Below are 14,703 nucleotides of genomic sequence, written 5' to 3'. Positions count from 1 at the left end.
ATTAAAGACAAAATCATAAACAGACAGTCCAGGGCCGAACAGGGGCAAACAGAGCAAAGTAGACAAACCAGAATCAGAAACAGTCCAGGCAGAATGGTCGAGGCAGGCGGCGATCAAACAGGGTAAATCCAATAAACAAAGCAAGGGTTGAAAGGCAGGTGGCAATCATACAGAGTTCAGAAACAGTCGGTTGGCAATAAGACATCAAACCAGGAAGAAACGCTCAGTAATGTCAGCTGTAGCAAAACAAGACTTCGCAAAGAAGTGAGCGTGAGCATGCAAGATATAGTCTGTCGGTGACCAGGCACGGGGTTATGGGTAATGGAGTCCGAAATGGAAACTAGGACTCCGTTGACGGTTCCCTCTGATGGTAATTGGAGGGAGCCACAAAGACCGGATTCGTGACCATCAGAATCAGAAGCAGAATGAGCTTTATTGCCAGGTATGTGTAATGTGTGTATACCTTTAAGAAATACGTGATTACGTACAGGTTACGGGGGTTAACTCGACACGTTGAGTTCTGCAAGTGTGTTCACTACTTTCATCAAGAATAAAGCGGTTCTGTTGCTCTGCTCAGACAAGTGTGTTCATTAAAATCATTACATGGTGTCAGAAGTGCTTGACGTGCACACGGCCTCGGAAGAATGGCAAAATTCAACCCCCCGGAGTGTTTTCCATTTGATCGTCCAAATGAATGGGCTGACTGGAAACAACGTTTTCAGCGCTTTCGGAGTGCTACCAAACTGGATAAAGAAGATGGGGAAGTCCAGGTCAGTTCATTAATCTATGCAATGGGAAATGAAGCCGAACACATATTTAAATCATTCTCCTTTAATGAGGAAGATGACAAGAAGAAATTCGACGTTGTGTTAAGAAAATACGACGAGTATTTCTTTCCCAAGCGAAACGTGATTCACGAGCGAGCTTGCTTCTATCAAAGGGTACAGCGGCCTGGTGAAAAAGCTGAAACCTTTATTAGGACTCTATATGATTTATCGGAACACTGTGACTTTGGTGAACGTAGAGATGAACACATCCGGGATCGAATAGTCGTGGGCATACTTGATAAAGAACTGTCGCGCAGACTACAGTTAATGTCAGATCTCACGTTAGCTCAAACTATTCAAAGTGTGCGCCAGTGTGAAGAGGTAGCGCTTCAAGTTCACCAGCAGGAGGAGGCGTGCGCTGCGGTACAAGAGATAGCGCAAAGGAAAACAGCAGCAGACAGAGGAGATCAGAAATGGAAATCTAAAAGAGAAAAAGACAAAGAGCAAAGAGAACTAAAATGTGGAAGATGTGGAAAGATTAAACACAGACAACAGGAAAAATGCCCAGCAATAAAATCGACATGCAATAAATGTAAAAAAATTGGTCACTGGGAGAGAATGTGTCACAGTAGAACAGTCAGAGAAGTGACAGAGACTGTTGCACAAACACAGTATTTCCTGGGTGCTGTTACAAATTCACAAAGAAATGATGAGCAGTGGTCTGTGCAAATTTCCATTGGAAAGACACCAGTTAAATTTAAAATTGACACTGGTGCAGATGCAAACATCATGTGTGAAGAAACGTTTAACACGCTTGATCCCAAAAGAATGCTGGAGCAGTCAAATGTTACACTGTGCAGTCCTGGAGGTCAACTAGAGTGCGTAGGGAAATTTCAAGTCAGAACCACATATAAAGGAGGTGTGTATACATTCCCTGTGTATGTCATCCGTGGAAAAAATGTGAACAATTTGCTAAGCAGATCCTCTGCATCCTCAATGGGACTGGTGAAACGCATAGAGGAAGTTCACAATGCTTTTGGTGAGCATGGAACCCTTAAAACAGAACCTGTTAAAATCCAGCTTAAGGAAAATGCTCAGCCATATGCGGTACACACGGCACGCAGAGTTCCATTGCCTCTCATACAAAAAGTAAAAGAGGAGTTGCGGCGCATGGAAGGGAACGGGGTCATAGAGCCTGTGACAGACCCTACAGATTGGTGTGCACCTATGGTGCCAGTACCAAAACCGAATGGAAAGGTACGAATCTGTGTGGATCTGAAAAAGTTGAATGAGGCCGTAAAAAGGGAAAGATATGTTCTTCCAACCGCAGAGGAGATAATTGCAAAATTAAGTGGTGCTACAGTCTTCTCATCTTTGGATGCTGCCTCTGGGTTTTGGCAGATACCATTACACCCTGAAAGCAGCAGATTGACCACATTCATAACACCGTTCGGAAGGTACTCCTTTAAACGTCTCCCTTTTGGCATCTCAAGTGCCCCAGAAATATTTCAGCGAAAGATGGCGGAAACTCTCTTGGGGCTTGAAGGAGTATCTGTGTATATGGATGATATACTGGTGTATGGAGACACTATGGAACAGCATGACCAACGGCTTACCAAGGTATTGGAGAGAATCGAGTCTGCTGGGTTAAAGTTAAACCGTGAAAAGTGTCTGCTGAGACAACAACAACTTCACTTCCTTGGTCATTTGATCGACAAATCAGGTGTGAGACCTGATCCTGAGAAGGTTAGAGCAGTCCGTGAGCTCTCACCCCCACGAAATGTTCAGGAGCTAAAACGTGTACTTGGAATGTTTAATTACCTAGGCAAGTACATTCCAAATCTGTCAACAGAAGGCAAACCACTGTATGACCTTTTAAGGTCAACATCGGTATGGACTTGGACCTATCCTCAGGAAGCAGCATTTCAGCGCATAAAAGACATCCTTTCCTCCTCTCCAGTTTTGACATTCTACAATGTGTCTCTACCCACCGCCGTTTCAGCTGATGCTAGCAGTTATGGCATTGGAGGTGTGTTAATGCAGCTGCATAATGGAGACTGGAAACCGGTGGCGTATTGTTCACGCAGTTTGTCTGAGGCTGAGACCAGATACGCCCAGATTGAGAAAGAATGTCTGGCGAGTGTCTGGGCTTGTGAAAAATTCGAAAAGTATCTGATTGGCCTTGAAAACTTCAAATTAGTGACAGATCACAAACCATTAGTGCCTCTTATGAATAAGAAGGACTTGGACAATGTACCGCTGCGATGTCAGAGACTACTCATGCGGCTTATGAGATTCAAACTGATTGCTGAATATGCTCCAGGGAAAACTTTGTTGGTGGCTGATACGCTATCACGGAGCCCGTTAGCATGCAAGGAAAAGGACCTCAACACACATTCAGATGTGGACTGTTATATTGCAGCTGTTGCTGAAAGCCTGCCTGCAACCCCTACAAAACTTGAAGCCATTAGGGCTGCTACAATGGCCGACAACAATTTGCAAATTGTACTGAAGTATATCCGGTCAGGGTGGCCGAATTATGTAGACAACATTCCAGTGGCAGTCCGACAGTTTTTCCCTTTTAAGAATGAGCTGTCTGAGCACAACGGAATACTGACAAGAGGAAGCCTTATGTTGATCCCAGATGTCTTGAGATCAGATATTCTAAACAGAATACATGATGGGCATCAAGGTCTGACAAAGTGTAGGGAGCGGGCCAGTACATCTGTGTGGTGGCCGGGTATTTCATCAGACATCAAACAAAAGGTTCAGTCCTGTCGGATATGTCAAGAAATGAAACAGACACAGCAAAAGGAGCCTCTCATCTCAACCCCCCTTCCAGATAGGCCCTGGAAAAGGCTAGCTATTGATTTGTGTGAGCATAACAAGCACAATTATCTTGTTGTGTCAGACTATTTCTCTCGATTTCTTGAGATCCTTCAAATGTCAACAATCACCACCTCAGAAGTAGTGTTAAAACTGAAAGCACTATTTGCCAGGTTTGGCTGTCCAGACGAAGTAGTTTCAGACAATGGTCGCCAATTTGTGAGTGCTGAGTTCCAGGAATTTGCAAAAGAATTTGACTTTCTGCACATTACATCTAGTCCACACCACGCTCAAGGAAATGGACATGCAGAGAGAGGGGTCCAGATTGCAAAGAAGATTTTGCAACAGAAAGATCCTCTTCTGGCTCTGATGAGCTACAGGGCAACGCCTTGCATCTCTACCGGTGTGAGTCCAGCTGAACTACTTATGGGCAGAAGGATTAAAACGACACTTCCAATGCTCGAAACAAGTCTTCTTCCTCAGTGGCCAAATCTGGAAGATGTAAGGAGAAAGGATTCTATGGAAAAGCAAAAGCAAGCTTTCTACTTTAATCGTCACCATGGAGCTAGACCATTACCAGTGCTGAGGTCTGGTGATGCTGTGCTCACTAAGTTAGACAATCAAAAGTCCTGGCGAACAGCTGCCGTGGTCACAGGTGAGAGTACAACTCCTCGGTCATTCACTATTGAGACACATCAAGGAGCAACTCTGAGGCGTAACCGTCGCCACTTGCAGCTCATCCCTGCCTCAGCTGGACAAACACAAACTCTGGTTCAAAAGGAACAACCATATGAACAGCAGCCTGAGTCTACGTTGAACACTGCGACAACTTTGTCTCAGCCCCTTAAGACACAAACAGGACTGTTGATGACTAGATCCGGCAGAATAAGCAAACCAGTGGACAGATTAGATTTGTGAAAAAAAAAGAAAAGGGAGAAAGAAGAGTGAAAATATATTTAACAGAGTTTAGTAACAATGTTCTTCAAGCAGTGAGAAAATCAGGGGAAAAGTTATTTTGTTTAATGACGTTGAAAATGTCTTAATACTAACAAGGAATGTTTAAGAAGTATTTATGCTGTTCAGAGAGAGAGAAAAAAAAAGGGGGGAGATGTAATGTGTGTATACCTTTAAGAAATACGTGATTACGTACAGGTTACGGGGGTTAACTCGACACGTTGAGTTCTGCAAGTGTGTTCACTACTTTCATCAAGAATAAAGCGGTTCTGTTGCTCTGCTCAGACAAGTGTGTTCATTAAAATCATTACAGTATGTTTACACATAATAGGAATATGTTTTAGTGACAGAAGCTCCAAAGTGCCAGAATGACAGTGACATGACAACACAGATTATAAAAAGAACAACATACAAGTATACAAGACAGACAATGTGCAAAAATAGGAGACACAATATACAAAAATTTTCAATTTACTATGTACAGGTATACAAGGTGCAATATTTGAATGTAAGTTAGTATGTGCATTAAATAAAATAACTGAATAATGAGTAAAGAGTGTTCATGAGATGGATTGCCCGAGGAAAGAAATGTTTTGGTGCTCGACCTGTTCTATAGGAAAGATAACCTTAAATGACTTCTATTGTGACGTGGCGCTATATCGAAAATAAAATGAACTTGACGTTCAAGGGGGGCGGGGGTGCCGTTGGGGGGATAGATAAAATCGCAGCCATTCAGCAAAATTCAACATTCTACAAAATCAAAAAAGAAAACTTTTAAGAAGAATCTGCTGTGCAACAATACAAGTAAGTTTATTTGTTGGAAGAGTAGACTTTATGTTTCTGTATTAACCAAACTATGGAGTGATAAACAGCAAGTTATTTGATTTATTCTGTTTTACACACGTACTGTGTGATATAGGAACTTTAAAGGCTTTGTGATAAAGTTAGCTGAAAACAGTCATGACCACTAATGAGACTGCACTGAAACTGCACTAATGAATCCGCACAAATGAGGTGAAATGGGAAACGTCATGTGATACACACCAGTAATTACAAGCTTGTAAAATCACCTTTATAATAATTTACTTTGCAGTTACCAAAACTAGAAAAATGGTGTTTTGGCAGAAATGTATATATTATAAATGTTGCTATAATTATATTTAGTGTTAAATATATGAATCCTATAAGAACTATAGTCATTTTTAATTACAAAGGATCCTTTTCTCTATGTTTAGTTCTAATTTTATCTAAAGTAAAATGTTAATTCAATAAGATTCTGAAGGGACATTACAGTTTGCTCAATTGCTAAGACATATTTCTTGAAAGCTGCTCTCCTTTTCTCTAAACCATGAGCACAAAACCCAATTTTCAAGCTACATTCACAAAACCTCAGACTCTTCCAGCAAAACCAAACTTTCACCTCAAAACAGTTCATTCTGTGCTCAAAACTAAACTATGTTGTCAAATCATGCCCCGAGTCAATCAAAATTAAAAACACTACTGAACAGTCACTAAACACTACGTAGAAAAATAGAAAACACAATGCTCAGGACATGAAGCTGTAGAAATAAATGTTTATTGTTCACTGTAGGCTAAATGCATGTTGCAAAACAAAGAAAACCTGTGCATTTACACATATAGCACAGAAATCCTATGCGTTTGCCACTTGTGAACAGTAAGCCCATGTAAAAAAATAAAGTACAAAAATATACAAATAAGTGCATTACTCAGCCACAGCACTGGGTCAGGCCACAGGACTTCATCCACATCACAGGCCACATTTTGTCTGGCCAGGCAACAATATAGATGGGAAGAGTTCGTGTGAGAGGTGGTCGAGGAGGTCAGCGAAGACAAAGAACAGTAATATCTGATGAAATCAGAGCTACTGTGATTGACCATGTTCTTGTCCATGGTATGAGCATGAGGGAGGCTGACAAAGGCTACAACCAAACATCAGTAGATTCACTGTGTCCACCATAATCTGAAGATTTAGAGAAAAGAAAACAGGTAATTTCCATTTTTTGACATTATAGTACAGTATGTAAATGTTGACAGCAATTACTGTATGACATACTATAGAGCTGGTAAGAAGAGTCTGAGATTTTGTGAATGTAGCTTGAAAATTGGGTTTTGTGTTCATGGTTTAGAGAAAAGGAGAGCAGCTTTCAAGAAATGTGTCTTAGCAATTGAGAAAAACTGTAATATATCTTGTGCTCCGAGACACAGAAGCAGTGTCTGATTCATGAACAAACTGATTCTTTTCACGATTCATTCACGAATTGGAATGATCCAATTGAGTCTCCAGTCAACTGAATTCTCATTCTTGTGAGCGCGCACACGACTGATGCTGCGAAAAGTAAGGTATAATGTCGAATTTTAGGATTAAATATGTAACTCTCAGTTGTTTGCAAACTAAATCTGCTCTAAAGGGTGATATATTTAAGCCCTCTGAAATGATTGAATACAAACACATCAACATCGTTGTCTCCGTGTTTTAGGTCAAAAAACGAAACATTAAAATAACACAGATAACACAAATAACTCATGCTCGTTCATATTCCTCGCTGCTGCAACTTTAACAGTTGCTACGCAGCCCTATGTTACTTCTGCTTTTATATTGTTTTTTATATTGTTTATTAACAGCATCATTTATAAACAGTCTTTTTATATTGTTGGGATCAACTAGCCTTGTAGAAAAAAAAATGTTTATTCATAACCATACTGAAAATAAGGGCGAATTCCAAACGGCTATTTTGCGCCCTTCAAGGGCACTTCTAGAAGGGGACGCCATTTGTAGGGACGTTCCAAACGAAAGTGAGCAACTTAATCCCTTCACGAAGGGCCCTTCCAGAAGGCCGTTAGCGAAGGGAACATTCCATGGTCACTTCACGGAAGTGATTTCCGTTAGTGATCACGTTTGCGCAGCGTTGTCAAGGTAACATTTCGTCAGTCATTCCCTTCGCCAAGGGAGTTCCAAACGGTTAAAAGAGACAGAAATGCCCTACTCCCTTAAAAGAACTCACTTCAAAGGGATCTGCCCTTCGGAGGGAGTAGGGCGTAGGGATGCGCACTTCCATTTGGAATTTGCCCTTAGTAAATATTGTTAGCTGCTGCTAACTGTCTAGCTAACAAGCTTGCTGGTGCTAAGTTGAGGTAATTTTCAGATATGAAGTCCAAATATTTATAATCAACCACCTAGACAGATTACATCTGAGGAAAAAAGAAAGGATGTGATGTTCAGAACATGGAGTAATTATCAAAGTGGGAAGTGATTCCCTCTGGGTGCATTTGGGGTGTTTTTACACCACAGACAATGTTTGAGAAAAAAGAAAAATATTATGAAAATATAATTACATTTTCCTTAAAATGTTCTTCCTAACTTCAGGCCTTATTGTCATATCATTTATAACTGTGACAACAAGCTTTTAAAACACTTTTTTCTTACTTTTTTCTTACTGGTGAAAATGAAATCAGTTTTCTCTCAGGTACATCGCAATGTGCTTCACAGTGAACATTACTACATCGCTCTCGTCAACGTAGTCCATATCAACAACAAAAATATATCTTGACTCCATATAGGCTAGTGGTTGTTTTGGGAAAATCCAAGGAATTTTGAACAGTAGGATTATAAAAAAAATATATGCTAATATAAAATTGAATTAAGTAGCCTATATAAAATTCCAAAATAGTTCAGTACTTTTTTACTTTAGTACACAAAAAAAGAAGTACTTTTACTTTTACTCTAGTAATATTGTGTTATACGTATCTGTACGTTTACTCAAGTACTTGATTTGTGTACTTTGTCCACCACTGAAAATGAAACGTTTAATTCAAAACTGTACAATAATTGACCAAAAGCCCATTTTGGTACCATATGGCACACACATGGTTCATACAGTCGGATTTTGTTTGAACCACACTGTAAAAAGTTTTTACCAGATTCAACTTAAAAACCTAAGTTCAGCAGCTGGCTTAAATTTTTAAGTTAAATCAGCTTAAAACTACAAGTAAGTTTAACTTATTACAATACAAATGAGTTGATTTAACTTGTGAGTTGAAATGACTTAAGTTGATTTAACTTAAAATTTTAAGGCAGCTGCTAAACTTAAGTTTTTAAGTTAAAACTGGTGGAAACTTTTTACAGTGCACTTACACACTGCTGTGCTCAATCTCAAACACTAAGTGTAACATTTCTACCTTTCTAATGATACAGTCTGGGTTTGATTTTTTTTTCCTCTTTTTTGAGATATTGTTAAAGAACATGAATATATTGTCCAAACACAACACACGAGACAAGTATTGCATCTTGATGAAAGTATTTATTTCTCACCACATTGTAAAATCCTTCAGTACATCAGTGCAATTAGGCTGCATTTTGCACTGAAAATCAGAACATATTCTAAATACAATATAGTATATAAACTTTTGTGGAGAAAAAAACACCTTAGCATCATCTCTTCATCTCTTCTGGATATGGGCACTTTGTGCACATTACAGCTAATGTCCTCCCTCGCAAGACAGCAAGGGAAGAATTTTCTCGAATGGCGATTCCATCCTTGCCCAGACTCGGCTTCTATTAGGTCACACAGGCCTCCTTCATTGCTTGAATGAGTGGCATAACATAGGGTCAGAGATCCTACACCTTCCACTGCCATGTGTAAGAGAAAAAGGAAAGGAAGGGAGAGTGTTGTGGGAGGTACTGTAATGATGGAACAAGGTTGCATTGGTTGCATTAGTCTAATACCTAGTCTGTCTAATATTTAGTCTGTCTAAAAATGTGAGTATGTGTTCTGTATTGTTAGGACCTATTTTGGCATGCCAGTGTAATGAGTCCATTCTGCATGATTGCAGCATATATAGTGATGTTTCCACAGTGTTGGCCCGGGACATTCAAAATAGCTTTGTGGTAAAACATGTTTCTCCTTATTCCTCTTACTGCAACTTACTGCCTTTTTATAGTGCTTACACCTTGATGGTTGAGTTTACAGTTAAGCACCTAAGTGTCTGCACACCTGATGGCCATGTTTAATCAATTGGTTCATATGTGTAGTATTTTGGAAAGCAGTGCCTTAAAATGGCAAAGAAGTGACATTTCTGAAGATTTCCTGTGTCTAATGTAGAGAAGTGTGTTTAGTGTCTTGCAAAACTATGTGTGTAGTGTTTTGTAAAAAGTGTGAGGTTGAGAATGTGCTTATAGTTGTGTAGATTTGGGCCCAGGTTTTGCTCCTTTGGTGTCAGGTTTCATCCAAGGGGCAACCTTCCGGTCTCCCTCGTGAAACCAACACGGAAGTGACTGAAACTGCAATTCATCGACTGGCCGCTTGAGGCTGGCTGCAAAAGGGAGTCAATCCCATTGACACTCCATGTTAAAATGCCCAACTTTACAGCAGAAAAAAGTATGTTTACAGCCTGGTTCAAAAAATGGTTTTGGTCTATATAGCTAGTTTTGCCCTTCATGTCAACTGTGAGGGGGGTGAATTTTTTTTATAACTCATCGGTTTAAGCTATATTAAGCCTTAAAGTTCAGCATAATTAAGGGCGTGGTCACTTGAGTGACAGGGGGATTGCCGCTGCTGTCACCACTGTCGCTCTAGGCGGGCGTGGTTTCAGCAACCAGCTCCACCCACATCCCGCCTTTTTGCCCATTTTTGATTATCCGGGAGTGATGCACGATGACGCGATTCCAAGATGGCGACGGCCGAATCCCGCCCACTATGAGCTTCAAATTAGCGCTTCAGAATCCTACGGGTGACGTCACGGATACTACGTCCATATTTTTTACAGTCTATGGTTTCACCAAATGTGTTTTTATTTATTTTTTTATTTTAGTGTGTAATCTATCGTACAAAACTGTAAAACAGCTGTTTCCAATGAATCAGGGTAATTAGGAAGCTTAAGAACAGCTTGGACTATTTGGAATGGTATAGAACTTTGGATTTTCCCATAGACTGTGTCAGTTTGCAAAGGCTAAGAATAATTTTGGACATGACACTTTTTGTTCAAATGTAAATAAAGCTACGAAATATTTTTTTCACAATGATGCCTCTTGTACATCATCTTATTATCTTTTGTGAGAAGAAATAAAAGTAACTTTAAGTCAGAATTTGCCAGGGGTATAATTTCGGGCTTGACTGTATGTATGTCAAGCTGGAGACGAGGAACGGACAAACGACAACGTAATATAAACAAAAAGACTTTAATAATCCACAGCGATAAACAGACACTGGGAGAAACCAACTAGTCCATGTATGAGTATTTATATATATAACACAAAACACAAACACACACACACACACACACACACACTGGTTTACATGTTTTATGGGGACATTCCATAGGCGTAATGGTTTTTATACTGTACAAACCGTACTTTCTATCGCCCTACACCTAAACCTAGCCCTCACAGGAGATTGTGCACACTTTTACTTCCTCAAAAAAACTCATTGTGCATGATTTATAAGCCTGTTTCCTCATGGGGACCTGAGAAATGTCCCCACAAGGTCAAAATTTACTGGTATTCCTATCCTTGTGGGGACATTTGGTCCCCATAACGTGATGAATACCAGGTACACACACACACACACACACACACTCACACACTCATATGTGTGTATTTTTGTATATTCACCAAACTTAGGCTTGATTTCTTTCAAGTCTGTGTATGTTTTTGGAGTGTGTGTATCTTTTTTTTCTTGCAAAATAATTACTATATACAGTAAACATTATTTTTTTGTAACTACATGCACTGGACACTGTGTTCTCCATTTTTGATGTACTGTCTAATAAATTATCTGTAGTGCGTATAGTATTGATTATTGTGTTAATGATTTGAAAGCTTTGTTAGATTTTGAGTACAAGTGAAATGTTTTTGAAGCAATTGTTTGATTTTGCCAAAAGAGTCAACTCAAAATAATAATAATAATAATAATAATAATAATAATAATAATAATAATAATACACACAAAAACATACATGAAAGGGAATAACTGAAGTAGATATACAGTATTAGCTCTAGTCACTGCAGTAACTGCAATTTAAACTTCATCTTCAAAATTCATCTTTTACAGACTCTGTGATGGATCTACGGATTGTTTCTCTTGGCAAAACAGGAGCTGGGAAAAGCCATACAGGAAATACTATATTATGTGATGCACATGCATTTCAGACAAAATGTTTATCAGTCTCAATGACTCGCAAATGTAAATCTGCTACTGCAACAGTCAACGACAGAACCATCAAATATATCGACACACCTGGATTTTTTGATACTCATCGCCCTGAGGAGGATCTGAGATCAGAGATAATGAGATCCATCATTAAATGTGCTCCAGGTCCTCATGTCTTCCTGATTATACTCAAAGTTGAGACATACACAGATCAGGAAATTCAGATTGTGAGGAAAATCAAAGAAACATTTGGGGAAGGTGTCCTAAATTATGCAGTTGTTCTCTTCACTCATGGTGATGAACTTGATGAAGGTCAGACCATTGAAGAGTTTGTGAGTAAAAATTCAAAGTTACAGGAGCTGGTGGATAAGTGTGGAGGTCGCTGTCATGTCATTGATAATAAACGCTGGAATCAGCAGGAGGATGCATACAGGAGCAACAGAGTTCAGAGCGAGAGCCTGATAAACACTATAGATGAGATGGTGAGAGAGAATGGAGGAAGGTGTTACACCAATGAAATGCTGCAGCAAGTGCAGAGAAATATAGAACATGAAATACAGGCAATCAGAGCAGCATCAAATGGCAGATGGTCAGAAGAGCAGATCAGAGTAGAGGCAGAGGAAAGAGTGCACACAAAATTCTTAGTCAGACTCGCAGGAGTAACAACAGGGGTTTTGCTGGGTGCTCTGCTGGGAGTCAAAGATTTTGTGTGTTTTGTTTTAAAGACATTGAATAAACATTTTGGTTTCACAAAAGTTGCACAAACAGGAGGAGCAGCAGCAGCTTTATTAGTTCCTGGCAGAAACACAGCTGCTGCTGCTCCTGTTGTTGCTGTTGCTGGTGTTGCTGCTGGAGCTGTGCTGACAGGTGCTGCACTTGTTGGTGCAGTAAAAGGAGCTCGAACAGCATATAATGCAGTTGAAGGGGAGCAAACAGTCTTGGGGGCAATAAAGAAAGCAGCTCAGGCATGTACAGAAGATGAACAGAATGTATTTGAAAGAGCACATGAGAGACCATTTACTAATTTTCATTGACAAATAGGAAAAAAAAAACATTTAAAAAAATGAAAATGTAATTGTATAATTTTTAAAGGAAAATCAAATTAAATGGAACATTAGTGTTTAGAAAATGATCCTCTCTGATTAGCTTCAAAGTAGCAATTTTATGTTAGGTTGTTTTGTCCCATCCCTCGAATTCAGTGTCGAAATGTATTTCCTTAGCAATAGCAGCAGCTGTATAGTGACTGGACCTGTTGGACAGATTTGGAGTCACAAGTTATAACAAATCAAGTTAATCAACCTCTTAAGCTGTCTACAGGCCGTTATTTAAGGGAAAGTACTTAATTGATGAATGAAAAACTAAATATGTTTAAATTGCAACACAAAATGTTTTCAATTTGTAATTCATTTACATTGCATAAACACATTTACATTGTTTCATAATGTCATAATTTTAATTTTGATCGTTTCCTCAATATTCATTTTACACACACAGCTTTGCCTGTTTCTGATTTATTATGGATTTAAACAGTTTTGTTTAATTTTATGTTGTACTTCATGTATCTTCATATATCTTCATAAGTTCTGTATCTTCATAAATCATAGATAAGGGAATGTCAAAGTTTTAAAGTTTTTAATGTCACAGGGTGATGAAAAAGTAATTTTCCATTGCTTTGTTATAATCATATGTTGAATTTGTCCTGGTTAGAAGAATTCCAACTGATCATTGAGAAACACATCGACTAAGATTATTCAATAAACTTATTTTTACCATCACATTGTTTCCTGCTTCCTGATTTTTCACTTTCTTGAGCTAATAGAAGGCAGTTATAGTAAATGACAGAATTGCATACCAGACTGGATAATGATGGGAGAAAGAGCTCTAGTAAGGTGACTGCATCTATCTTAATTTAAGATTAATATTGTAAATACTTATATAAATACAACATAAAATACACATACTACTTTTGTAACTGCAAATGTGCAAAAGTGCATCTTGTAAGGAATATGTATTTTTAATATAGTTATGTCAAAATGTTTGAAATAGCCAATCAAAGTGTAGAAGGCGGGGTAAGCTGCACACCACTTGAATGCGAACGTAAGATGTAAGCAGCTAAACATGACGAGACAATTCTGAACTATTTGCAAACTGTTCACTATAAAAAAATGTTAAACGACAGACATCTCTAATATATATATTAGGCCATAATAAAAATATAATTTGCAAGTTCACATGCATTATTTTATATACATGCATTGCTCCCTCACTGGCACTATCCCGCCCCCTCAGAGCACCATTAATGTTAAAATGGATTTTAATGATAAAATGTACTATTTAGAAATCTCATTTGGGAAGTGTATTTTCTTCCTAGAGTGAATAATAAGCTAAAATAGCAATATTTTAGTTAAGGAGAGTCTGATAGGCAAGGTCGAATTTTGATTCGTCGTTTGATTAAGCGTCCTCCTCCCCTACCCTAAAGTCACGTAAAATGTCTTGCATTATGGAAAGCAAACAGAAAGTTTGAAAAATAGGAAGTTCAGGCAAGAATGTTACTGCTGAGGAAGTTTCACTCATCGAAGAGAAGATGCAGCTTTACTTGAGGCTAAAGGTATTAAATACCGTGTTTTAAAGGGTTTGATGATTAGCCGCAGTTGTCATTGCTGTCGGGTTGTTTTAATACTCCGTAAATTAAATAAACATGTAGGGTACGTAGCAGCAGTGTAGTGGTGGCAGGTGTATGCGGCGAATACCCACTTCTTTATCAGGCGGCTTTGAGTATAGTCTACCCACTTGATGCGCATCATTCAGTAGTGTCCTGCATTAGCCAAAATTATGACAGTCCAACAAATCCAGTCATATGTGAATAAATGTAAATATTCGCTAAAAACACCCAATTAATGCAGTGATGTGCAGACAGGACCATTGCTTATACTTGATGGTTGATGATATCTGATGCGCCTGCGCCGCACCCAAGTCATTTGAATCAATAG

At 38.9% G+C, this 14,703-nt stretch overlaps 1 protein-coding gene across 1 annotated transcript in view; it reads left to right on the top strand.

Moving 5' to 3' along the window:
• The window catches only part of LOC141299648 (GTPase IMAP family member 9-like), a 15,008-nt gene extending 1,520 nt beyond the window's left edge, over window positions 1–13,488 (top strand). Inside the window, exon 2 of the mRNA XM_073830031.1 lies at window positions 11,615–13,488. Within this exon, the coding sequence (XP_073686132.1) occupies window positions 11,623–12,747 (1,125 nt within the window). The 5' untranslated portion in view covers window positions 11,615–11,622 and the 3' untranslated portion in view covers window positions 12,748–13,488. The remainder of the gene's footprint in view (window positions 1–11,614) is intronic.
• The last annotated feature ends 1,215 nt before the right edge of the window (window positions 13,489–14,703 follow it).

This window comes from Garra rufa, chromosome 23 (genome assembly GCF_049309525.1).
Source record: "Garra rufa chromosome 23, GarRuf1.0, whole genome shotgun sequence".
Taxonomy (NCBI): domain Eukaryota; kingdom Metazoa; phylum Chordata; class Actinopteri; order Cypriniformes; family Cyprinidae; genus Garra; species Garra rufa.
This window is presented reverse-complemented; position numbering and strand designations above follow the sequence as displayed.